A 27,077-nucleotide genomic window follows, 5' to 3' on the forward strand; every position below is an offset into this window, starting at 1 on the left:
CGGGGCGTTATTATTTAATATGTACGGGAGTGATATACCCAGTAACACGGGGCGTTATTATTTAATATGTACGGGAGTGACATACCCAGTAACACGGGGTGTTATTATTTAATATGTACGGGAGTGATATACCCAGTAACACGGGGTGTTATTATTTAATATGTACGGGGGTGATATACACAGTAACACGGGGCGTTATTATTTAATATGTACAGGAGTGACATACCCAGTAACACGGGGCTTTATTATTTAATATGTACGGGGGTGATATACCCAGTAACACGGGGTGTTATTATTTAATATGTACAGGAGTGATATACCCAGTAACACGGGGCGTTATTATTTAATATGTACGGGAGTGACATACCCAGTAACACGGGGCGTTATTATTTAATATGTACGGGAGTGACATACCCAGTAACACGGGGCGTTATTATTTAATATGTACGGGAGTGATATACCCAGTAACACGGGGCGTTATTCTTTAATATGTACGGGAGTGACATACCCAGTAACAAGGGGCTTTATTATTTAATATGTACGGGAGTGATATACCCAGTAACACGGGGCGTTATTATTTAATATGTACAGGAGTGATATACCCAGTAACGCGGGGTGTTATTATTTAATATGTACGGGGGTGATATACCCAGTAACACGGGGCGTTATTATTTAATATGTACGGGAGTGACATACCCATTAACACGGGGCGTTATTATTTAATATGTACGGGAGTGATATACCCAGTAACACGGGGCGTTATTATTTAATATGTACGGGAGTCATATACCCAGTAACACGGGGCGTTATTATTTAATATGTCCAGGAGAGATATACCCAGTAACACGGGGCGTTATTATTTAATATGTACGGGAGTGATATACCCAGTAACACGGGAGTGTTATTATTTAATATGTACGGGAGTGACATACACAGTAACACGGGGTGTTATTATTTAATATGTACGGGAGTGATATACCCAGTAACACGGGGGTGTTATTATTTAATATGTACAGGAGTGACATACCCAGTAACACGGGGCGTTATTATTTAATATGTACGGGGGTGATATACCCAGTAACACGGGGGTGTTATTATTTAATATGTACAGGAGTGACATACCCAGTAACACGGGGCGTTATTATTTAATATGTACGGGAGTGATATACCCAGTAACACGGGGGTGTTATTATATAATATGTACGGGAGTGACATACCCAGTAACACGGGGTGTTATTATATAATATGTACGGGAGTGATATACCCAGTAACACGGGGCATTATTATTTAATATGTACGGGAGTGATATACCCAGTAACACGGATGTGTTATTATTTAATATGTACGGGAGTGACATACCCAGTAACACGGGGTGTTATTATATAATATGTACAGGAGTGATATACCCAGTAACACGGGGCGTTATTATTTAATATGTACGGGGGTGATATACCCAGTAACACGGGGCATTATTATTTAATATGTACGGGAGTGATATACCCAGGAACACGGGGCGTTATTATTTAATATGTACAGGAGTGATATACCCGGTAACACGGGGTGTTATTATTTAATATGTACAGGAGTGATATACCCAGTAACACAGGGGTGTTATTATTTAATATGTACAGGAGTGACATACCCAGTAACACGGGGTGTTATTATTTAATATGTACAGGAGTGATATACCCAGTAACACGGGGCGTTATTATTTAATATGTACAGGAGTGATATACCCAGTAACACGGGGCGTTATTATTTAATATGTACAGGAGTGATATACCCAGTAACACGGGGCGTTATTATTTAATATGTACGGGAGTGATATACCCAGTAACACGGGGGTGTTATTATTTAATATGTACAGGAGTGATATACCCAGTAACACGGAGTGTTATTATTTAATATGTACGGGAGTGATATACCCAGTAACACGGGGTGTTATTATTTAACATGTACAGGAGTGATATACCCAGTAACACGGGGGTGTTATTATTTAATATGTACGGGAGTGACATACCCAGTAACACGGGGTGTTATTATTTAATATGTACGGGAGTGATATACCCAGTAACACGGGGTGTTATTATTTAATATGTACGGGAGTGATATACCCAGTAACACGGGGTGTTATTATTTAATATGTACAGGAGTGATATACCCAGTAACACGGGGTGTTATTATTTAATATGTACGGGAGTGACATACCCAGTAACACGGGGTGTTATTATTTAATTTGTACGGGAGTGATATACCCAGTAACACGGGGTGTTATTATTTAATATGTACGGGAGTGACATACCCAGTAACACGGGGGTGTTATTATTTAATATGTATGGGAGTGATATACCCAGTAACACGGGGTGTTATTATTTAATATGTACGGGAGTGATATACCCAGTAACACGGGGTGTTTTTATTTAATATGTACAGGAGTGATATACCCAGTAACACGGGGCGTTATTATTTAATATGTACAGGAGTGATATACCCAGTAACACGGGGTGTTATTATTTAATATGTATGGGAGTGATATACCCAGTAACACGGGGCGTTATTATTTAATATGTACGGGAGTGACGTACCCAGTAACACGGGGCGTTATTATTTAATATGTACAGGAGTGACATTCCCAGTAACACGGGGTGTTATTATTTAATATGTACGGGAGTGATATACCCAGTAATACGGGGGTGTTATTATTTAATATGTACGGGAGTGATATACCCAGTAACACGGGGCGTTATTATTTAATATGTACAGGAGTGATATACCCAGTAACACGGGGGTGTTATTATTTAATATGTACGGGAGTGATATACCCAGTAACACGGAGTGTTATTATTTAATATGTAGAGGAGTGACATACCCAGTAACACGGGGGTGTTATTATTTAATATGTACAGGAGTGACATACCCAGTAACACGGGGCGTTAGTATTTAATATGTTCGGGAGTGATATCCCCAGTAACACGGGGGTGTTACTATTTAATATGTACAGGAGTGATATACCCAGTAACACGGGGTGTTATTATTTAATATGAACAGGAGTGATATACCCAGTAACACGGGGGTGTTATTATGTAATATGTACAGGAGTGATATACCCAGTAACACGGGGCGTTATTATTTAATATGTACGGGGGTGATATACCCAGTAACACGGGGCGTTATTATTTAATATGTACGGGGATGATATACCCAGTAACACGGGATGTTATTATTTAATATGTACGGGAGTGATATACCCAGTAACACGGGATGTTATTATTTAATATGTACGGGAGTGACATACCCAGTAACATGGGGTGTTATTATTTAATATGTACAGGAGTGATATACCCAGTAACACGGGGCGTTATTATTTAATATGTACGGGGGTGACATACGCAGTAACACGGGGCGTTATTATTTAATATGTACGGGAGTGATATACCCAGTAACACGGGGCGTTATTATTTAATATGTACGGGAGTGACATACCCAGTAACACGGGGTGTTATTATTTAATATGTACGGGAGTGATATACCCAGTAACACGGGGTGTTATTATTTAATATGTACGGGGGTGATATACACAGTAACACGGGGCGTTATTATTTAATATGTACAGGAGTGACATACCCAGTAACACGGGGCTTTATTATTTAATATGTACGGGGGTGATATACCCAGTAACACGGGGTGTTATTATTTAATATGTACAGGAGTGATATACCCAGTAACACGGGGCGTTATTATTTAATATGTACGGGAGTGACATACCCAGTAACACGGGGCGTTATTATTTAATATGTACGGGAGTGACATACCCAGTAACACGGGGCGTTATTATTTAATATGTACGGGAGTGATATACCCAGTAACACGGGGCGTTATTCTTTAATATGTACGGGAGTGACATACCCAGTAACAAGGGGCTTTATTATTTAATATGTACGGGAGTGATATACCCAGTAACACGGGGCGTTATTATTTAATATGTACAGGAGTGATATACCCAGTAACGCGGGGTGTTATTATTTAATATGTACGGGGGTGATATACCCAGTAACACGGGGCGTTATTATTTAATATGTACGGGAGTGACATACCCATTAACACGGGGCGTTATTATTTAATATGTACGGGAGTGATATACCCAGTAACACGGGGCGTTATTATTTAATATGTACGGGAGTCATGTACCCAGTAACACGGGGCGTTATTATTTAATATGTCCAGGAGAGATATACCCAGTAACACGGGGCGTTATTATTTAATATGTACGGGAGTGATATACCCAGTAACACGGGAGTGTTATTATTTAATATGTACGGGAGTGACATACACAGTAACACGGGGTGTTATTATTTAATATGTACGGGAGTGATATACCCAGTAACACGGGGGTGTTATTATTTAATATGTACAGGAGTGACATACCCAGTAACACGGGGCGTTATTATTTAATATGTACGGGGGTGATATACCCAGTAACACGGGGGTGTTATTATTTAATATGTACAGGAGTGACATACCCAGTAACACGGGGCGTTATTATTTAATATGTACGGGAGTGATATACCCAGTAACACGGGGGTGTTATTATTTAATATGTACGGGAGTGACATACCCAGTAACACGGGGTGTTATTATATAATATGTACGGGAGTGATATACCCAGTAACACGGGGCATTATTATTTAATATGTACGGGAGTGATATACCCAGTAACACGGATGTGTTATTATTTAATATGTACGGGAGTGACATACCCAGTAACACGGGGCGTTATTATTTAATATGTACGGGAGTGAGATACCCAGTAACACGGGGCGTTATTCTTTAATATGTACGGGAGTGACATACCCAGTAACAAGGGGCTTTATTATTTAATATGTACGGGAGTGATATACCCAGTAACACGGGGCGTTATTATTTAATATGTACAGGAGTGATATACCCAGTAACACGGGGTGTTATTATTTAATATGTACGGGGGTGATATACCCAGTAACACGGGGCGTTATTATTTAATATGTACGGGAGTGACATACCCAGTAACACGGGGCGTTATTATTTAATATGTACGGGAGTGACATACCCAGTAACACGGGGCGTTATTATTTAATATGTACGGGAGTGATATACCCAGTAACACGGGGCGTTATTATTTAATATGTACGGGAGTGACGTACCCAGTAACACGGGGCGTTATTATTTAATATGTACAGGAGTGACATTCCCAGTAACACGGGGTGTTATTATTTAATATGTACGGGAGTGATATACCCAGTAATACGGGGGTGTTATTATTTAATATGTACGGGAGTGATATACCCAGTAACACGGGGCGTTATTATTTAATATGTACAGGAGTGATATACCCAGTAACACGGGGGTGTTATTATTTAATATGTACGGGAGTGATATACCCAGTAACACGGAGTGTTATTATTTAATATGTAGAGGAGTGACATACCCAGTAACACGGGGGTGTTATTATTTAATATGTACAGGAGTGACATACCCAGTAACACGGGGCGTTAGTATTTAATATGTTCGGGAGTGATATCCCCAGTAACACGGGGGTGTTATTATTTAATATGTACAGGAGTGATATACCCAGTAACACGGGGTGTTATTATTTAATATGAACAGGAGTGATATACCCAGTAACACGGGGGTGTTATTATGTAATATGTACAGGAGTGATATACCCAGTAACACGGGGCGTTATTATTTAATATGTACGGGGGTGATATACCCAGTAACACGGGGCGTTATTATTTAATATGTACGGGGATGATATACCCAGTAACACGGGATGTTATTATTTAATATGTACGGGAGTGATATACCCAGTAACACGGGATGTTATTATTTAATATGTACGGGAGTGACATACCCAGTAACACGGGGTGTTATTATTTAATATGTACAGGAGTGATATACCCAGTAACACGGGGCGTTATTATTTAATATGTACGGGGGTGACATACGCAGTAACACGGGGCGTTATTATTTAATATGTACGGGAGTGATATACCCAGTAACACGGGGCGTTATTATTTAATATGTACGGGAGTGACATACCCAGAAAAAGGGGTGTTATTATTTAATATGTACGGGAGTGATATACCCAGTAACACGGGGTGTTATTATTTAATATGTACGGGGGTGATATACCCAGTAACACGGGGCGTTATTATTTAATATGTACAGGAGTGACATACCCAGTAACACGGGGCTTTATTATTTAATATGTACGGGGGTGATATACCCAGTAACACGGGGTGTTATTATTTAATATGTACAGGAGTGATATACCCAGTAACACGGGGCGTTATTATTTAATATGTACGGGAGTGACATACCCAGTAACACGGGGCGTTATTATTTAATATGTACGGGAGTGACATACCCAGTAACACGGGGCGTTATTATTTAATATGTACGGGAGTGATATACCCAGTAACACGGGGCGTTATTCTTTAATATGTACGGGAGTGACATACCCAGTAACAAGGGGCTTTATTATTTAATATGTACGGGAGTGATATACCCAGTAACACGGGGCGTTACTATTTAATATGTACAGGAGTGATATACCCAGTAACACGGGGTGTTATTATTTAATATGTACGGGGGTGATATACCCAGTAACACGGGGCGTTATTATTTAATATGTACGGGAGTGACATACCCAGTAACACGGGGCGTTATTATTTAATATGTACGGGAGTGATATACCCAGTAACACGGGGCGTTATTATTTAATATGTACGGGAGTCATATACCCAGTAACACGGGGCGTTATTATTTAATATGTCCAGGAGAGATATACCCAGTAACACGGGGCGTTATTATTTAATATGTACGGGAGTGATATACCCAGTAACACGGGAGTGTTATTATTTAATATGTACGGGAGTGACATACACAGTAACACGGGGTGTTATTATTTAATATGTACGGGAGTGATATACCCAGTAACACGGGGGTGTTATTATTTAATATGTACAGGAGTGACATACCCAGTAACACGGGGCGTTATTATTTAATATGTACGGGGGTGATATACCCAGTAACACGGGGGTGTTATTATTTAATATGTACAGGAGTGACATACCCAGTAACACGGGGCGTTATTATTTAATATGTACGGGAGTGATATACCCAGTAACACGGGGGTGTTATTATTTAATATGTACGGGAGTGACATACCCAGTAACACGGGGTGTTATTATATAATATGTACGGGAGTGATATACCCAGTAACACGGGGCATTATTATTTAATATGTACGGGAGTGATATACCCAGTAACACGGATGTGTTATTATTTAATATGTACGGGAGTGACATACCCAGTAACACGGGGCGTTATTATTTAATATGTACGGGAGTGATATACCCAGTAACACGGGGCGTTATTCTTTAATATGTACGGGAGTGACATACCCAGTAACAAGGGGCTTTATTATTTAATATGTACGGGAGTGATATACCCAGTAACACGGGGCGTTATTATTTAATATGTACAGGAGTGATATACCCAGTAACACGGGGTGTTATTATTTAATATGTACGGGGGTGATATACCCAGTAACACGGGGCGTTATTATTTAATATGTACGGGAGTGACATACCCAGTAACACGGGGCGTATTATTTAATATGTACGGGAGTGATATACCCAGTAACACGGGGCGTTATTATTTAATATGTACGGGAGTCATATACCCAGTAACACGGGGCGTTATTATTTAATATGTCCAGGAGTGATATACCCAGTAACACGGGGCGTTATTATTTAATATGTACGGGAGTGATATACCCAGTAACACGGGAGTGTTATTATTTAATATGTACGGGAGTGACATACACAGTAACACGGGGTGTTATTATTTAATATGTACGGGAGTGATATACCCAGTAACACGGGGGTGTTATTATTTAATATGTACAGGAGTGACATACCCAGTAACACGGGGCGTTATTATTTAATATGTACGGGGGTGATATACCCAGTAACACGGGGGTGTTATTATTTAATATGTACAGGAGTGACATACCCAGTAACACGGGGCGTTATTATTTAATATGTACGGGAGTGATATACCCAGTAACACGGGGGTGTTATTATTTAATATGTACGGGAGTGACATACCCAGTAACACGGGGTGTTATTATATAATATGTACGGGAGTGATATACCCAGTAACACGGGGTGTTATTATTTAATATGTACGGGAGTGATATACCCAGTAACACGGATGTGTTATTATTTAATATGTACAGGAGTGATATACCCAGTAACACGGGGCGTTATTATTTAATATGTACAGGAGTGATATACCCAGTAACACGGGGGTGTTATTATTTAATATGTACGGGAGTGATATACCCAGTAGCACGTGGCGTTATTATTTAATATGTACGGGAGTGATATACCCAGTAACACGGGGCGTTATTATTTAATATGTACGGGAGTGATATACCCAGTAACACGGATGTGTTATTATTTAATATGTACAGGAGTGATATACCCAGTAACACGGGGCGTTATTATTTAATATGAACAGGAGTGATATACCCAGTAACACGGGGGTGTTATTATTTAATATGTACGGGAGTGACATACCCAGTAACACGGGGCGTTATTATTTAATATGTACAGGAGTGATATACCCAGTAACACGGGGTGTTATTATTTAATATGTACAGGAGTGACATACCCAGTAACACGGGGGTGTTATTATTTAATATGTACGGGAGTGATATACCCAGTAACACGGGGCGTTATTATTTAATTTGTATGGGAGTGATATACCCAGTAACACGGGGTGTTATTATTTAATATGTACAGGAGCGATATACCCAGTAACACGGGGCGTTATTATTTAATATGTACAGGAGTGATATACCCAGTAACACGGGGTGTTATTATTTAATATGTACCGGAGTGACATACCCAGTAACACGGGGCATTATTATTTAATATGTACAGGAGTGACATACCCAGTAACACGGGGCGTTATTATTTAATATGTACGGGAGTGATATACCCAGTAACACGGGGCGTTATTCTTTAATATGTACAGGAGTGACATACCCAGTAACAAGGGGCTTTATTATTTAATTTGTACGGGAGTGATATACCCAGTAACACGGGGCGTTATTATTTAATATGTACAGGAGTGATATACCCAGTAACACGGGGTGTTATTATTTAATATGTACGGGGGTGATATACCCAGTAACACGGGGCGTTATTATTTAATATGTACGGGAGTGACATACCCAGTAACACGGGGCGTTATTATTTAATATGTACGGGAGTGACATACCCAGTAACACGGGGCGTTATTATTTAATATGTACGGGAGTGATATACCCAGTAACACGGGGCGTTATTATTTAATATGTACGGGAGTGACGTACCCAGTAACACGGGGCGTTATTATTTAATATGTACAGGAGTGACATTCCCAGTAACACGGGGTGTTATTATTTAATATGTACGGGAGTGATATACCCAGTAACACGGGGCGTTATTATTTAATATGTACAGGAGTGATATACCCAGTAACACGGGGGTGTTATTATTTAATATGTACGGGAGTGATATACCCAGTAACACGGAGTGTTATTATTTAATATGTAGAGGAGTGACATACCCAGTAACACGGGGGTGTTATTATTTAATATGTACAGGAGTGACATACCCAGTAACACGGGGCGTTAGTATTTAATATGTTCGGGAGTGATATCCCCAGTAACACGGGGGTGTTATTATTTAATATGTACAGGAGTGATATACCCAGTAACACGGGGTGTTATTATTTAATATGAACAGGAGTGATATACCCAGTAACACGGGGGTGTTATTATGTAATATGTACAGGAGTGATATACCCAGTAACACGGGGCGTTATTATTTAATATGTACGGGGGTGATATACCCAGTAACACGGGGCGTTATTATTTAATATGTACGGGGATGATATACCCAGTAACACGGGATGTTATTATTTAATATGTACGGGAGTGATATACCCAGTAACACGGGATGTTATTATTTAATATGTACGGGAGTGACATACCCAGTAACACGGGGCGTTATTATTTAATATGTACGGGGGTGACATACGCAGTAACACGGGGTGTTATTATTTAATATGTACGGGAGTGATATACCCAGTAACACGGGGCGTTATTATTTAATATGTACAGGAGTGACATACCCAGTAACACGGGGCTTTATTATTTAATATGTACGGGGGTGATATACCCAGTAACACGGGGTGTTATTATTTAATATGTACAGGAGTGATATACCCAGTAACACGGGGCGTAATTATTTAATATGTACGGGAGTGACATACCCAGTAACACGGGAAGTTATTATTTAATATGTACGGGAGTGACATACCCAGTAACACGGGGCGTTATTATTTAATATGTACGGGAGTGATATTCCCAGTAACACGGGGCGTTATTCTTTAATATGTACGGGAGTGACATACCCAGTAACAAGGGGCTTTATTATTTAATATGTACGGGAGTGATATACCCAGTAACACGGGGCGTTATTATTTAATATGTACAGGAGTGATATACCCAGTAACACGGGGTGTTACTATTTAATATGTACGGGGGTGATATACCCAGTAACACGGGGCGTTATTATTTAATATGTACGGGAGTGACATACCCAGTAACACGGGGCGTTATTATTTAATATGTACGGGAGTGATATACCCAGTAACACGGGGCGTTATTATTTAATATGTACGGGAGTCATATACCCAGTAACACGGGGCGTTATTATTTAATATGTGCAGGAGAGATATACCCAGTAACACGGGGCGTTATTATTTAATATGTACGGGAGTGATATACCCAGTAACACGGGAGTGTTATTATTTAATACGTACGGGAGTGACATACACAGTAACACGGGGTGTTATTATTTAATATGTACGGGAGTGATATACCCAGTAACACGGGGGTGTTATTATTTAATATGTACAGGAGTGACATACCCAGTAACACGGGGCGTTATTATTTAATATGTACGGGGGTGATATACCCAGTAACACGGGGGTGTTATTATTTAATATGTACAGGAGTGACATACCCAGTAACACGGGGCGTTATTATTTAATATGTACGGGAGTGATATACCCAGTAACACGGGGGTGTTATTATTTAATATGTACGGGAGTGACATACCCAGTAACACGGGGTGTTATTATATAATATGTACGGGAGTGATATACCCAGTAACACGGGGCATTATTATTTAATATGTACGGGAGTGATATACCCAGTAACACGGATGTGTTATTATTTAATATGTACGGGAGTGACATACCCAGTAACACGGGGCGTTATTATTTAATATGTACGGGAGTGATATACCCAGTAACACGGGGCGTTATTCTTTTATATGTACGGGAGTGACATACCCAGTAACAAGGGGCTTTATTATTTAATATGTACGGGAGTGATATACCCAGTAACACGGGGCGTTATTATTTAATATGTACAGGAGTGATATACCCAGTAACACGGGGTGTTATTATTTAATATGTACGGGGTGATATACCCAGTAACACGGGGCGTTATTATTTAATATGTACGGGAGTGACATACCCAGTAACACGGGGCGTTATTATTTAATATGTACGGGAGTGATATACCCAGTAACACGGGGCGTTATTATTTAATATGTACGGGAGTCATATACCCAGTAACACGGGGCGTTATTATTTAATATGTCCAGGAGTGATATACCCAGTAACACGGGGCGTTATTATTTAATATGTACGGGAGTGATATACCCAGTAACACGGGAGTGTTATTATTTAATATGTACGGGAGTGACATACACAGTAACACGGGGTGTTATTATTTAATATGTACGGAGTGATATACCCAGTAACACGGGGGTGTTATTATTTAATATGTACAGGAGTGACATACCCAGTAACACGGGGCGTTATTATTTAATATGTACGGGGGTGATATACCCAGTAACACGGGGGTGTTATTATTTAATATGTACAGGAGTGACATACCCAGTAACACGGGGCGTTATTATTTAATATGTACGGGAGTGATATACCCAGTAACACGGGGGTGTTATTATTTAATATGTACGGGAGTGACATACCCAGTAACACGGGGTGTTATTATATAATATGTACGGGAGTGATATACCCAGTAACACGGGGTGTTATTATTTAATATGTACGGGAGTGATATACCCAGTAACACGGATGTGTTATTATTTAATATGTACAGGAGTGATATACCCAGTAACACGGGGCGTTATTATTTAATATGTACAGGAGTGATATACCCAGTAACACGGGGGTGTTATTATTTAATATGTACGGGAGTGATATACCCAGTAACACGGGGCGTTATTATTTAATTTGTACGGGAGTGATATACCCAGTAACACGGGGTGTTATTATTTAATATGTACAGGAGCGATATACCCAGTAACACGGGGCGTTATTATTTAATATGTACAGGAGTGATATACCCAGTAACACGGGGCGTTATTATTTAATATGTACAGGAGTGACATACCCAGTAACACGGGGCGTTATTATTTAATATGTACTGGAGTGTAATACCCAGTAACACGGGGCGTTATTATTTAATATGTACGGGAGTGACATACCCAGTAACACGGTGATGGTATTATTTAATATGTACAGGAGTGATATACCCAGTAACACGGGGGTGTTATTATTTAATATGTACAGGAGTGATATACCCAGTAACACGGGGCGTTATTATTTAATATGTACAGGAGTGATATACCCAGTAACACGGGGGTGTTATTATTTAATATGTACGGGAGTGACATAACCAGTAACACGGGGATGTTATTATTTAATATGTACAGGAGTGATATACCCAGTAACACGGGGATGTTATTATTTAATATGTACAGGAGTGATATACCCAGTAACACGGGGGTGTTATTATTTAATATGTACGGGAGTGACATACCCAGTAACACGGGGTGTTATTATTTAATATGTACAGGAGTGATATACCCAGTAACACGGGGCGTTATTATTTAATATGTACGGGAGTGATATACCCAGTAACACGGGGCGTTATTATTTAATATGTACGGGAGTGTCATACCCAGTAACACGGGGCGTTATTATTTAATATGTACGGGAGTGATATACCCAGTAACACGGGGTGTTATTATTTAATATGTACGGGAGTGACATACCCAGTAACACGGGGCGTTATTATTTAATATGTACAGGAGTGACATACCCAGTAACACGGGGCGTTATTATTTAATACGTACGGGAGTGACATACCCAGTAACACGGGGCGTTATTATTTAATATGTACCGGTGTGACATACCCAGTAACACGGGGTGTTATTATTTAATATGTACAGGAGTGATATACCCAGTAACACGGGGTGTTATTATTTAATATGTACAGGAGTGACATACCCAGTAACACGGGGCGTTATTATTTAATATGTACGGGAGTGATAGACCCAGTAACACGGGGCGTTATTATTTAATATGTACAGGAGTGACATACCCAGTAACACGGGGCGTTTTTATTTAATATGTACGGGAGTGATATACCCAGTATCACGGGGTGTTATTATTTAATATGTACGGGAGTGACATACCCAGTAACACGGGGCGTTTTTATTTAATATGTACGGGAGTGATATACCCAGTAACACGGGGCGTTATTATTTAATATGTACGGGAGTGATATACCCAGTAACACGGGGTGTTATTATTTAATATGTACGGGAGTGATATACCCAGTAACACGGGGTGTTATTATTTAATATGTACAGGAGTGATATACCCAGTAACACGGGGGTGTTATTATTTAATATGTAGAAGAGTGATATACCCAGTAACACGGGGTGTTATTATTTAATATGTACGGGAGTGACATACCCAGTAACACGGGGTGTTATTATTTAATATGTACGGGAGTGATATACCCAGTAACACGGGGCGTTATTATTTAATATGTACAGGAGTGACATACCCAGTAACACGGGGCGTTATTATTTAATATGTACAGGAGTGATATACCCAGTAACACGGGGCGTTATTATTTAATATGTACAGGAGTGACATACCCAGTAACACGGGGTGTTATTATTTAATATGTACGGGAGTGATATACCCAGTAACACGGGGGTGATATTATTTAATATGTACGGGAGTGATATACCCAGTAACACGGGGCGTTATTATTTAATATGTACGGAAGTGATATACCCAGTAACACGGGGCGTTATTATTTAATATGTACGGGAGTGATATACCCAGTAACACGGGGTGTTATTATTTAATGTGTACAGGAGTGACGTACCCAGTAACACGGGGGTGTTATTATTTAATATGTACGGGGGTGATATACCCAGTAACACGGGGTGTTATTATTTAATATGTACAGGAGTGATATACCCAGTAACACGGGGCGTTATTATTTAATATGTACAGGAGTGATATACCCAGTAACACGGGGTGTTATTATTTAATATGTACGGGAGTGATATACCCAGTAACACGGGGTGTTATTATTTAATATGTACGGGAGTGATATACCCAGTAACACGGGGCGTTATTGTTTAATATGTACGGGAGTGATATACCCAGTAACACGGGGTGTTATTATTTAATATGTACAGGAATGATATACCCAGTAACACGGGGGTGTTATTATATAATATGTACAGGAGTGATATACCCAGTAACACGGGGCGTTATTATTTAATATGTACGGGAATGACATACCCAGTAACACGGTGCGTTATTATTTAATATGTACTGGAGTGATATACCCAGTAACACGGGGCTTCATTATTTAATATGTACGGGAATGACATACCCAGTAACACGGGGCGTTATTATTTAATATGGATAGGAGTGACAGACCTATTAAATAATAACAACCCATTTTCCTGGGTATGGGAGTCTTAAACCCAAATGGTATTATTTAATTCGTACAGGATTGTCACACCTAGTAAGTCCCAGAGATATTATACAATAGAACCAGGCATATTATACCCTCCTTCTCCAAAAACATACATCGTAAAAATCACTTCAGTTGCTATTCACCAGGCACCTGCATCGTTGCCTTTCCCATGGTACATCATATTATAAATCAGAGGTACTGAGAATTAAAACCAAAATACCTGAAGAGGGATACCTTGTCCTCTGACCAGTTCAGGAATGTGAGAAGTGTTGTGACCTTCTTTTCAGCAACTTCTCATGGTTAGAGAAAATAAATCCCTGACACTGACTTTAAAATCAACAAGTAACAACTTCGTTATCTCACTCTAACAATGAACTAATTAACTCAACTATTAACAAACTGCATAAATCCATTCTGACTATTAACTCTTCCCAAACACAAGATTCTAATGGGATTCTCTTCCAATAAATATGAATCCCACTCATACAACAAAAAAATGAATTTAGTCTCTCAAAAGTACAGCCAGGTGTCTTCCGGAAAGTTCTGTGCCTTCTCCGTTGATTCTTGTGTCAGGTCCACCTTCTGTGTTGATTTTCCTGAAGGAATTTCGATGGTTCCTGCTCTAAGACATAAATGATGCTGTGAGAGCCAGCGATTCTCTCTGGAGAGCAAGGGGTCATTAGCTCCAGCGGATCACAGTGTTCTCTGTGTCTCTGCTCAACCACTCCCTTCTTTTATACCCACGATGATGGAGTAATATTTCATGTCATAGGATTGGTGCTGAATTGTCAAAACCATCAGATTTAAATTTAATAGCTTTTTGGCACCGAAGCACCTGGTTCAAATCGATTGGCGAAATTCCAAAACCTGTTGACCTGGTAAAAACTGCTGTTTGGCCTGCTTACTGTGTGGCCTTTTGAAACAAGTGTTTCAGCTCGGGTGCTCTCTGTGTGCTTGCAAACCCCCCACACCGCTGCTCTGAGACAGCCATTTTAAGTCTCTGAGCACTGAAAAAAAACCCTCCATCTTTTAAAGGGACCTTGCAATCTTTTCCCCTCGAGCATTTTAAAAAACACCAACTTCGCAACACCTTAAGCACCTTTGCGTGTGTTTACCAAGGCCTCAACTCCTTAATTTAACTTTCTCTTCCACCATTCTCTTCACTGCCCTGTGATCTCAGCTTCCAATTCAGGCCTTACCAACACAGGGCATAAAAAATGTCCCATTTTTACTTCTGTGACCTAGCAGAGATGGAAAATATTTGATGACAACAACTCCCATTAATACCACACCGAAAAGCCTGTCTGAAAATACCAGAGAAATATTCACGCGTAAACTTCAGGCACAGCTTTCTTATGGAACAATAAAAACACGCTTGGTAGAAATCTTTGGAGCTGATCAAAAGAAAATTAAAGAAGACTTTATTTTCTAATTGAAGTTTATATGGTAATTATTTGACACTTTCCCACATGAAAGCTTTGGGTCAGGCCGAATTATTCTCTGCGTGTTAAATAAAGATCAGATGTGGCCAGTATTGACCTCAACAGTGATGTTTCTCACAGTCGAGCAGCTGTCACTGTACTCAGTGCAGAGTGACACATGAGACATGTTGATTTGAGTACCAGCCCTTGCAGTCCCTTCACAAAGGCCGCAAAACTCGACAGCGAACGCAAATCCTTAATCACAGTCACCATTCCTCTGCTGACATCACAGCCTGAGAAAGGTCACTGGATTATACAGTCATAGAGATGTACAGCATGGAAACAGACCCTCCGGTCCAACCCGTCCATGCCGACCAGATATCTCAACCTAATCTGGTCCCAACTGCCAACACCCGGCCCATATCCCTCCAAACCCTTCCTATTCATATACCCATCCAGATGCCTTTTAAATGCTGTAATTGTCCCAGCCTCCACCACTTCCTCTGGCAGCTCATTCCATACACGTACCACCCTCTGTGTGAAAAAGTTGCCCCTTCGGTCTCTTTTATATCTTTCCCCTCTCACCCTAAACCTATGCCCCTCTAGTTCTGGACTCACCGACCCCAGCAAAAAGACCTTGCCTATTTACCCTATCCATGCCCTTCATAATTTTGTAAACCTCTATAAGGTCACCCCTCAGCCTCCGACGCTCCAGGGAAAACAGCCCCAGCCTGTTCAGCCTCTCCCTGTAGCTCAGATCCTCCAACCCTGGCAACATCCTTGTCAATCTTTTCTGAACCCTTTCGAGTTCCACAACATCTTTCCGATAGGAAGGAGACCAGAATTGCACGCAATATTCCAACAGTGGCATTCCATCTCTTTGGCCTCACCCCCGCCCACCCCCCCCCCCCCCCCCCCCCCCCCCCACCCCCCAACCCCACACAACTTGTTCCCACCCTCCGAGCTGGCTTACTTACAAGGAGATCAGGTTCCCTGCAAACGTTTGTGGGATGGATTTCGACGCCACGCAAAAAGCGCTGTCTTTGGTGCAGGAGCAGGACGGAGGACACTTGGGATCTTTGGGCCACTTCTTTGCTCCCACCGAGAGCGACGGGCCGAGGACCCAAAGCAGGAAAGTCACAACCAGCGCCCATCGCTTGGAAATACTCCTCTGAGGCACGCTCATCCTGTGAAGCCGCTGTGTCGCTGAAGACAAGCAGCCCGAGCGTTGGGTCCGGATTCAGTTTTGGAATCTTCGAGGGAGGTGGGTGTCTTGCTGACTGCGACCCACTTAACATTCAGTCGCAGACCACTTCAGTCGTCGGGTCCTCTTGAATACCAACGCCTCGCTGGCCAACGTTAAAACTTTCACATCGCTCCGAGCTTGGGCTCACGGATCGAAAAGCCAGGGGAGTGAAGCGATGGGAGCTTTTATGCTGATGTCAGGCTCTCAATAGCATCAATTGTTTCGCCAAGTGTGGTCCTGTGCCAGGGACTGAAGGCAAGGAGCTGACAGTGCTGAACTGTTCCACTGCCTGCGAAAGCACGAACAAGACAGGCCTGTGTTGTACTGCTTCACATCTCCTCTGCCATTTCATCATCGACTCCTGAAATTCCTCCTTTTCAAACAAAGCAAAAATCGGACCGAACAGCCCTTGATGGGGCACTTGAACAAACACTGTACAATCGCTGATCATGTCTGAACAGAGCCCATTCCCTCAGGTCAAGTGGGAGACGATTGTCACAGACTGCAGTGGGACTCTCCCCTCAGTCTTTACCCACGAACCAGCACCTCAAGCGTTCGCGTGTCCTTTTTCGATTAGATTAGTTTCCCTTCCGTGTGGAAACAGGCCACGCTGACTCTCCGAAGAGTCACCCGCCCAGATCCATTCCCCCTCCTCGATATTTACCCCTGACGAATGCGCCGAACACGATGGGCAATTTCGCACATCTTTGGATAATGGGAGGAAACCCAGGGCACCCGGAGGAAACCCACACGGACACGAGGAGAACGTGCAAACTCCACACAGACAGTCGCCCGAGGGTGGGTAATCGAACCCGGGTCCCTAGTGCTGTGAGGCAGCAGTGCTAACCACTGAGCCATGCTGCCACCCCACCATCCTGCTGTTCACATCTGTCCAACTTCAGGCCTTCAGTCGTCTCTGCCCTCGCGTCTTGCCCGAGACCCCACCTCACCTTCAACGCTCTGGTGACAAGAAAGCACGACAGATTGGCAGGTCGTCACTGCTGGTTTTCGACCAATCCACCTGGAATCAGTCACTTGAGACGCAGAGAATCGAACTGCCTCTTTCTCGGGCTCCAGGGTCTCAGATGGGTCGGCAGGTGGCTTTTCGTTCGGAACAACCAAGTTGCGATGCTGCTCCATCACAAAATGGCTTGGGTGCTCCTGCTCCAAAAGAGCTGCATCCCATCTGGATTGGAGTCCGCTGATGCCCTGGAAACACTCCCTCAATCCGTGCTGGGATGACACTTCCACTATTTGTTTGTTATTTGGTCTCAGCCCTGCCCTGGTTCGGTTTTTTGAACACGCCATCCCTCCCTCCTTCCCTTCTCCATTTTAACTTTATGCTCTCTGATGCTTCGCACCCACTCTCATCATTCCTCTGACCAGCTACCTCACGAATCGTTTTGCCCTCCTGATTTCCCTCTTGAGTACACCCCTACTGGCCTTACACTCTTGCAGAGATTCACTCGATCCCAGCTGTCTACACCTGACATACAAGCTTCCTTCTTCCCCTTGACCAGAGCACTCAATCTTTCCGGTCGTCCAGTGCGCCCTAAACCCACCAGCCTTGCCCTTCACCCGAACAGGAACTAGAATGCCTCTGGTTATCTCATTTTTACAAAGCCTCCCATTTTCCAGCCACCCACTGACCCGCTCAGAGCCTGCCCCAGTCAATGTCTGGAAGTTCTTGCCTAATACTGTCAAAACCGGCCTTCCTCCAGCTGAGAATCTTCACCTCTGAGAATCTCCAGTGGGCGGCACGGTGGCACAGTGGTTAGCACTGCTGCCTCACAAGCACCAGAGACCCGGGTTCAATTCCCACCTCAGGCGACTGACTGTGTGGAGTTTGCACGTTCTCCCCGTGTCTGCGTGGGTTTCCTCCGGGTGCTCCGGTTTCCTCCCACAGTCCAAAGATGTGCAGGTTAGGGTGAATTGGCCATGCTAAATTGCCCGTAGTGTTAGGTAAGGGGTAAATGTAGGGGTATGGGTGGGTTGTGCTTCGGCGGGGCGGTGTGGACTTGTTGGGCCAAAGGGCCAGTTTCCACACTGTAAGTAATCTAATCTAATCTAACAAAACGTTTGGATCAGGTCTCTCCTGGTGCAGAACTACTGCACCTCGCTGTTGCGTCTGTGAGATGTTTGAGCGGCCCATCTTCCAGGACAGCAACGTCAGCTTTTTTTTGGTGGCCCCTGAGTCAACTGGGTTTTCCTCTGTAGCGCCCCCCGCCTTGTGCATTGTCCAAGTCGGGAGGTCAAGGGTTCAAGTCCCCACTGCTGCAGGCACACTGAGGCTGACAGAGTGGGTGCAATCTCGAGGCTGTGCTGCACTGTCCGTGGTGCTGTGTGTTTTGTTTTGGAGGGGATGTTGAATCAAAGGCCCTCCCGGGTGGACGTGGATGCAATGCCACCCCGACCCCTCCCGACCCCCCACCGTTGAAAAGGGGCTATTCGAACAACATTCTTACAGATGCATTCTATCTACACTTCCAGTTGGCTTATCAAAGCCCCCTTCCTCCCCTGGTTATACACTCTTCCAAACTCTTCCACCAGGCAGAAGATACAACAGCTGAACCACACATACCGACAGATTCAACAACAGCTTCTTCTCCGCTGTGATCAGACCTCTGAATGGACCTCTCAAACTCTGCACCTTCTCTCCCGCTGTAACCTTGGATTCTGAGCTCTGTTCTGTTGGTACGCGATGATCTGTCTGTACTGCGTGGAAAATGAAACTTTTCAATGGGCCAAGGGACGTGTGACAATAATAAAGCAAATCAAATCAAATCAAACTCACAATGCTGGAGAAACTCAGCAGGTCTGGCAGCCTCTGTGCAGAGAGAAACAGAGATAAACATCCTTCCCACACCGAGTCAAGTCCCCTCAGGATCTTATGCATATTAATCTCATTAAGTAACCTGTCCATTTGAGTACAGGAACTGGGTTGTCATATTGCAGCTTTTGGAACACTGTGTCTAATTCTGGTCTCCCTGCAATTGGAAGAATGCAGTTAAACTTGAAAGGATGTAAAACATTTTACAAGGATGTTGCTGGGGTGGGGGGGGTGGAGGTTTGAGTGAGAGGGAGAGGCTGGGGGTGTTTTCCCTGGAGTGTCAGAGGCTGAGGGGGGACCTTATAGAGGTTTATCAAATCATGAAGGGCATGGACAGGGTGAATAGCCAAAATATTTCTCCGATGCCAAAGGTAGAGAGTATAGGTTTAAGGTGAGAGGGGAAAGATTTAAATAGGGCAAGAGAGGTCACTTTATCACGCAGAGGGTGGTGCGTGTATGGAACGAGCTGCCAGAGGAAGTGGTGGAGGTTGGGACAGTTACAAAGTGTAAAAGGCATCTGGATGGGTGTATGAATAAGAAGGGTTTTGGGGGGATATGGGCCAAATGTTGACCAAATGGGATGAGGTCAGATTAGGATACCTGGTTGGCGTGAACGAGTTGGACGAAAAGATCTGTTTCCGCGCTGTACGACTCGAGGACTCTAATTGCTCTTGGAATGCCGGTGTGTCTGGGACTGCCTTTCTATTTTCTCGTCCTTTCACCACTGAGTGCTGGACTTCATTCTCCAACACCGTCTCCTCAGGGCAACTCGGAATCGGCAATAAATGCAGCCCCATTAACCGAGAACAAATTTCTTCAGGTCAGGCTTGAGCATTTGTTGACTGAATTTTTTTTTTACAGAGAGCTGCCTTTACCTGGGGTGTCGATGTGGGCATCACGCGTGAAACCTGCCAAGGTTTAGGTCCGAATTTCCGCTCCGTGAGTCGCATTCTGCTGGAGGTTCAGAGGCCACAGTAATTCCCTCGGCTGTTGTGGGAAGGCAGAAGATGAATCCATTCTGGGGAGGTGGACAGTGCCCACTGTGCGTGCACATGGTGCTTTGAATCTCGCAAGTGTCCAGCAGCCCTGATACAGACCAGGCGCCAACAATGATGGTCTTATCCAATGGAAGCCTTCAAAATGGCAGATGGATTTTAATTCAGATAAATGCGAGGTGCTGCATTGTGGGAAAGGCAAATCTCAGCAGGACTTATCCACTTAATGGTAAGGTGCTAGGGAGTGTTGCTGAACAAAGAGACGTTGGAGTGCAGGTTCATAGCTCCTTGAAAGTGGAGTCGCAGGTAGATAGGATAGTGAAGAAGGCGTTTGGTATGCTTCCCTTTATTGGTCAGAGTATTGAGTACAGGAGTTGGGAGGTCATGTTGCGGCTGTACAGGACATTGGTTAGGCCACTGTTGGAATATTGTGTTCAATTCTGGTCTCCTCCCTATCGGAAAGATGCTGTGAAACTCAGAAGGGTTCAGAAAAGATTGGGTTGGAGGATTTGAGCTACATGGAGAGGCTGAACAGGCTGGGGCTGTTTTCCCTTGTGCGTCAGAGGCTGAGGGATGACCTTATAGAGGTTTACAAAATTATGAGGGGCATGGATAGGATAAATAGACAAAGTCTTTTCCCTGGGGTGGGGGAGTCCCGAACTAGAGGGGCATAGGTTTAGGGTGAGAGGGGAAAGATAGAAAAGAGACCTAAGGGGCAACTTTTTCACGCAGAGGGTGGTACGTGTATGGAATGAGCTGCCAGAGGAAGTGGTGGAGGCTGGTACAATTGCAACATTGAAGAGGCATTTGGATGGGTATATGAATAGGAAGGGTTTGGAGGGATATGGGCCGGGTGCTGGCAGGTGGGACTAGATTGGGTTGGGATATCTGGGTCGGCATGGACGGGTTGGACCGAAGGGTCTGTTTCTGTGCTGTACATGTCTACGACTCTATAACCCCACTCCAGCATTCCTTCTGCATCTGGCTTCCCTCTCAGTGAAGCAGACTATTCTTAAGATGCAGCCAATTATAAACAGTTGCAATTGCCCCTTATGCGTGCAACAGTGGGGTCCCCGTCAGGGAGGATTTGCCTGAAGACCTGGAAGCCGTTGCACAGTGATTTTGTCACGCCCACCTCTAATTTCTTTACTTCTGTCTCAAATGTCGCCAATGTCATTACAATCTTAGCTTGACTCAGTTCATTTCCACTGATCTCTGCTGAAGACCCATAGGCTGTTTCCTCTCTGGGTTTAAATGTGCTCAAATCCAGGTTTCACTGTATCATTCCAACTCCAGTTCATTTTCTTCACCCTTTGTCTCATCCTCCAGGCGGCCTCCAGATTTCCAACATTCAAGCTGGACAAAGTTACCTCCACTTTTTAGTCCCACCCCTCCCCCCCCTCCCCCGAATCCCACAACAATAATAAGTACAGCAAAGTCTCTTGTTCTTCGGGAGGCTCAGGAAATTCAGCGTGTCCACGAGGACTCTTCAGCACTTGTCAGAGATGCACAACAGACCACTATCTGGGTGCAAGTGGTCTTTGCAAGACCACAAGAAACTCCAGAGAATCCTGAGCACAGCTCAGTCCATCACGCAAGCCGGCTTTCCATCCACTGACTCCATCTATCCTCCCCATTTGCCTGAGGAAGGCGGCCGACATCATCAAAGACCCCTCCCACCCTCTCGCTTCCACCCTCATCCGTCGATATTAAAGCTTGAATCGAGGTACAAATACATTCAAGAACAGCTTTTTCCCTGTTATTAGACTTTTGAACAGACCTCTCAGATGTTAACTCTGTCTACTCTCTCTGTGACGGTAGGTAACAAGGTGTTCATGCAATCTGTTCTGGTACTCTGATACAATTTGTCTGGTACAAACCGCCTGTATGGCACGCAGACGACAACAATAAATCAATCAAACATTTATTATCACCATAGCCTGGTGAAACTGTGATTAACAGGGACTCCTTAGTCCCAAGAAAACAGCAACTCTAAGGTTTTACCCACATTGAAACGGGTCAGTCCTGTGAAGTATTCTAATCTGAAAATCATCTCAGAAGTTAATGTTAACCTTAGACTGCACTTTCGGCTGATAGATTCAGCCCATTACCTCAATGAATTCTGTGCTATCTTCGAACTCTCCCTCTGGACTGTGTGTCCTGTCGCGACACTCTGAAGCCACATTTCTTTACAAAGACGGAGAACCGTGCTCAGTTCCCAAGCATCCAAGACTTCATAATGTCCACTTGTGGAAAACCGCGTTCAGTTCCGGTCTCCCTGCGAGACGGAAGCTGTTGTCAAATTTGAAAGGATGCAAAAAAAAAACGTTGACAAGGATGTTGCCAGGGTTGGAGGGTTTGAGCTGCAGGGAGAGGCTGAACAGGCTGGGGCTGTTTTCCCTGGAGCGTCGGAGGCTGAGGGGTGACCTTATAGAGGTTTATAAAATCATGAGGGGCATGGATAGGATAAATAGGCAAGGTCTTTTCCCTGGGGTGGGGGAGTCCAGAACTAGAGGGCATAGGTTTAGGGTGAGAGGGGAAAGATATAAAGGAGACCTAAGGGGCAACTTTTTCACACAGAGGGTGGTGTGTGAATGGAATGAGCTGCCAGAGGAAGTGGTGGAGGCTGGTTCAATTGCAACATTTAAGAGGCATTTGGATGGGTATATGAATAGGAAGGGTTTGGAGGGATATGGGCCGGGTGCTGGCAAGTGGGACTAGATTGGGTTGGGATATCTGGGTCAGCACGGACGGGTTGGACCGAAGGGTCTGTTTCCGTGCTGTCCATCTCTAGGACTCTATGACCTAAGAAGCAACTTTTTCACCCAGAGGGTGGTACGTGTAAGGAATGAGCTGCCAGAGGAAGTGGTGGTACGATTACAGCATTTAAAAGGCATCTGGATGGGTATATGAACAGGAAGGACTTAGAGGGATATGGGCCAAGTGCTGGCAAACAGGACGAGGTCAGATTGGGATGTCTTGTGGGCAAGGACGAGTTAGACTGAAGGGCCTGTTTCCATGCGTACACCTCTAATATAGCTTCAAGGGAAGAGGCAGATCGAGTGAAACGTCAACCTTGAAGAAAGAAAAGTCTTTCTGGGTTGACTGCATTTGCTGGGTGCTTGAAACATGTTTGAATATGGAGTTGGAGGAAGCCCGCTGGAGCCCGCTCTGCTGTGCAATGAGATTAATCTGTGCTTCAACTGCCATTTGTTCAATATAGCTCCATATCCCTTTGTGAGGGTGACTGGTTGGATCTGACTGCGGGGCTGTGCACAAACCATTTCACCCTGGGACCTGCAAGTCGATACAGCACAGTGCAGGCAACTAGACTTCAGGAGCTTTGTGAACAATGTGCCCAACACTGTCTCTCCTTCAGAACCGATCAGACCCACACGACATGATACTGGCACAATCGGAGCTGGTGGGGTTTAACAGAAAAGATCAGCACTGGGTAGGAAAGTGGCTGAGAGACTGGAGCAGACAGAGAGGGAGAGAGAAAGGTAGAGAGCAGAAATCCTGAAGGGTTAGAACCAGGCCCATGCTTCTCTTGGTCTCTTAACGATTGAGACTGGGTGGTGTCGGGCACAATTTTACAGTGGGAGGGTTGAGCAAGTCCTGTGAACTGGGGGAGGTGACTGGGAAAGCTGAAGACGACACAAAGAGGCTGGTGAAACACAAAAGATGCAGTTTAATCGAGAAACCCGTGAAGTGACATTTTTTTTGTCAGAAGAGCGAGGTGAGGGGGGGGGGGGGCAGTATAAAGAGTGCCATTCCAAAGAGGGTGCAAGGGCAGAGGGACTTTGGGGGACTTTTAGATTAGATTACTTACAGTGTGGAAACAGGCCCTTCGGCCCAACAAGTCCACACCGACCCGCAACCCACCCATTCCCCTACATTTACCCCTTTACCATGACCATGACCAATTTAGCATGACCAATTCACCTGACCTGCACATCTTTGGACTGTGGGAGGAAACCGGAGCACCCGGAGGAAACCCACGCAGACACGGGGAGAACGTGCAAACTCCACACAGTCAGTCGCCTGAGTCGGGAATTGAACCCGGGTCTCTGGTGCTGTGAGGCAGCAGTGCTAACCACTGTGCCACCGTGCCGCCGTGCCGCCCTACTTATTAACAACTGATTGAAGGTTATAGAGCAGGTTGACCAATTGGTTAAAACGGTCTGGAATCCTGGACTTTATAACTAGATGCGTGAGCATCTCAAGCGTCACCCTGTGGAGAATGCAATCTAGTTCCTGCAAGAGTTAAAAATCACCAACACCAGGTTATAGTCCAACAGGTTTATTTGGAAGCACTAGCTTTCAGAGCACTGCCCCTTCATCAGGTGGTTGTGGAGAATAAGATCGTAAGACACGGAATTTATCGCAGAAGTTTACAGTGTGATGTAACTGAAATTATATATTGATAAAGACCTGGATTGTGTGTTAAGTCTCTCATTTTTGGAATGACCATGTTGGTTTCAGTTCTTCCACATGTAAATCCCAGAACCTTTTTTTGAGAATGTAACTTTAAAAAAGCGTTCTGGGATTTACACATGAAAGAACTGATACCAACATGGTCATTCTGAAAGATGAGAGACTTGACGAACAATCCAGGTCTTTTTCAATATATAATTTCAGTTACATCACACTGTAAACCTTTGCTATAAATTCCGAGTCTTACGAGCTTATTCTCCACAACCACCTGATGAAGGGGCAGAGCTCAGAAAGCTAGTGCTTTCAAATAAACCTGTTGGACTATAACCTGGTGTTGTGTGGTTTTGAACTTTCTACACACCAGTCCAACACCAGAACCTCCAAATCATAGCTCCTCCAGTCCCTCCTCCAGTCAGTGAAGGGGTACAACAGAACCATACCAGCGCCATCCCCTGGTCAGTGGGAGTACTGCAGCAAACACCTTCAAATCTTCAGGTCAGGGATCCACAAAACCTTAAGAAATAGGAACAGGAGGGGGGGGGGGGGGCATTCAATAGGACCAGAGCTCATCCAACATTCCTAACATCCACCACCCCGTTTTTCTCCACAACTCTTGATTCCTCTCCTGATCGTTTAACTACCTCAGCCTTGATCAGACAAAAGGTCTCTGTCCCCACAGCTGTCTGTGGCAAGGCGTTCCAAAGACTCTCAACTCTCTGGGAGAAGAAATTCCTCCTCAGTTCAGTCGTAAACTGGTGCACCGTTACTCTGAGACTATTCCCTCTGGTCCTACACTCTCCCATGAGCGGAAACATCCCCTCAGCGTTGACCCTGTCAAGCCCCTCATCATGTATCAATGAGATCACCTCTCATTATTCTAAACTTCAGGGAGTAGAGTCCCAACCTGTTTTACACTTTGTTCATGAGATAATCCCTCCCTCGCAGGGATTACGCCAGTGAAGCTGCTTTGAACTGCCTCCAGTGAAATCGCTCCTTCAATAAAGGGCCCTAAACTGCTCTCAATGCTCCAGATGTGATCTCACCAGCACCTTGTCCAATTGGACGAAGACCTCCCTACTCTTATCCTCCAACCCCCTTGAAATAGCCTTCCTCATGACCTGCTGTGCCTATGTGCTCACTTTTCACATTTAGTGCACGA

At 43.6% G+C, this 27,077-nt stretch overlaps 1 protein-coding gene across 4 annotated transcripts in view; it reads right to left on the reverse strand.

Moving 5' to 3' along the window:
• Positions 1 to 27,077, reverse strand: part of lgi3 (leucine-rich repeat LGI family, member 3) — a 272,695-nt gene that overhangs the window by 74,190 nt on the left and 171,428 nt on the right. Inside the window, exon 1 of one of the 4 annotated variants that reach the window (XM_072554221.1) lies at positions 23,593 to 23,666. The exons of 1 other annotated variant lie outside the window; for it this stretch is intronic. In XM_072554221.1, coding sequence (XP_072410322.1) covers positions 23,593 to 23,666 — 74 coding nt within the window. Of the gene's footprint in view, positions 1 to 17,387; positions 17,832 to 23,592; positions 23,667 to 27,077 lie in introns of those variants that run through there. 2 more of the 4 variants (XM_072554219.1, XM_072554218.1) reach the window with 2 other exon arrangements.

This window comes from Chiloscyllium punctatum, chromosome 35 (genome assembly GCF_047496795.1).
Source record: "Chiloscyllium punctatum isolate Juve2018m chromosome 35, sChiPun1.3, whole genome shotgun sequence".
Classification (NCBI taxonomy): Eukaryota; Metazoa; Chordata; class Chondrichthyes; order Orectolobiformes; family Hemiscylliidae; genus Chiloscyllium; species Chiloscyllium punctatum.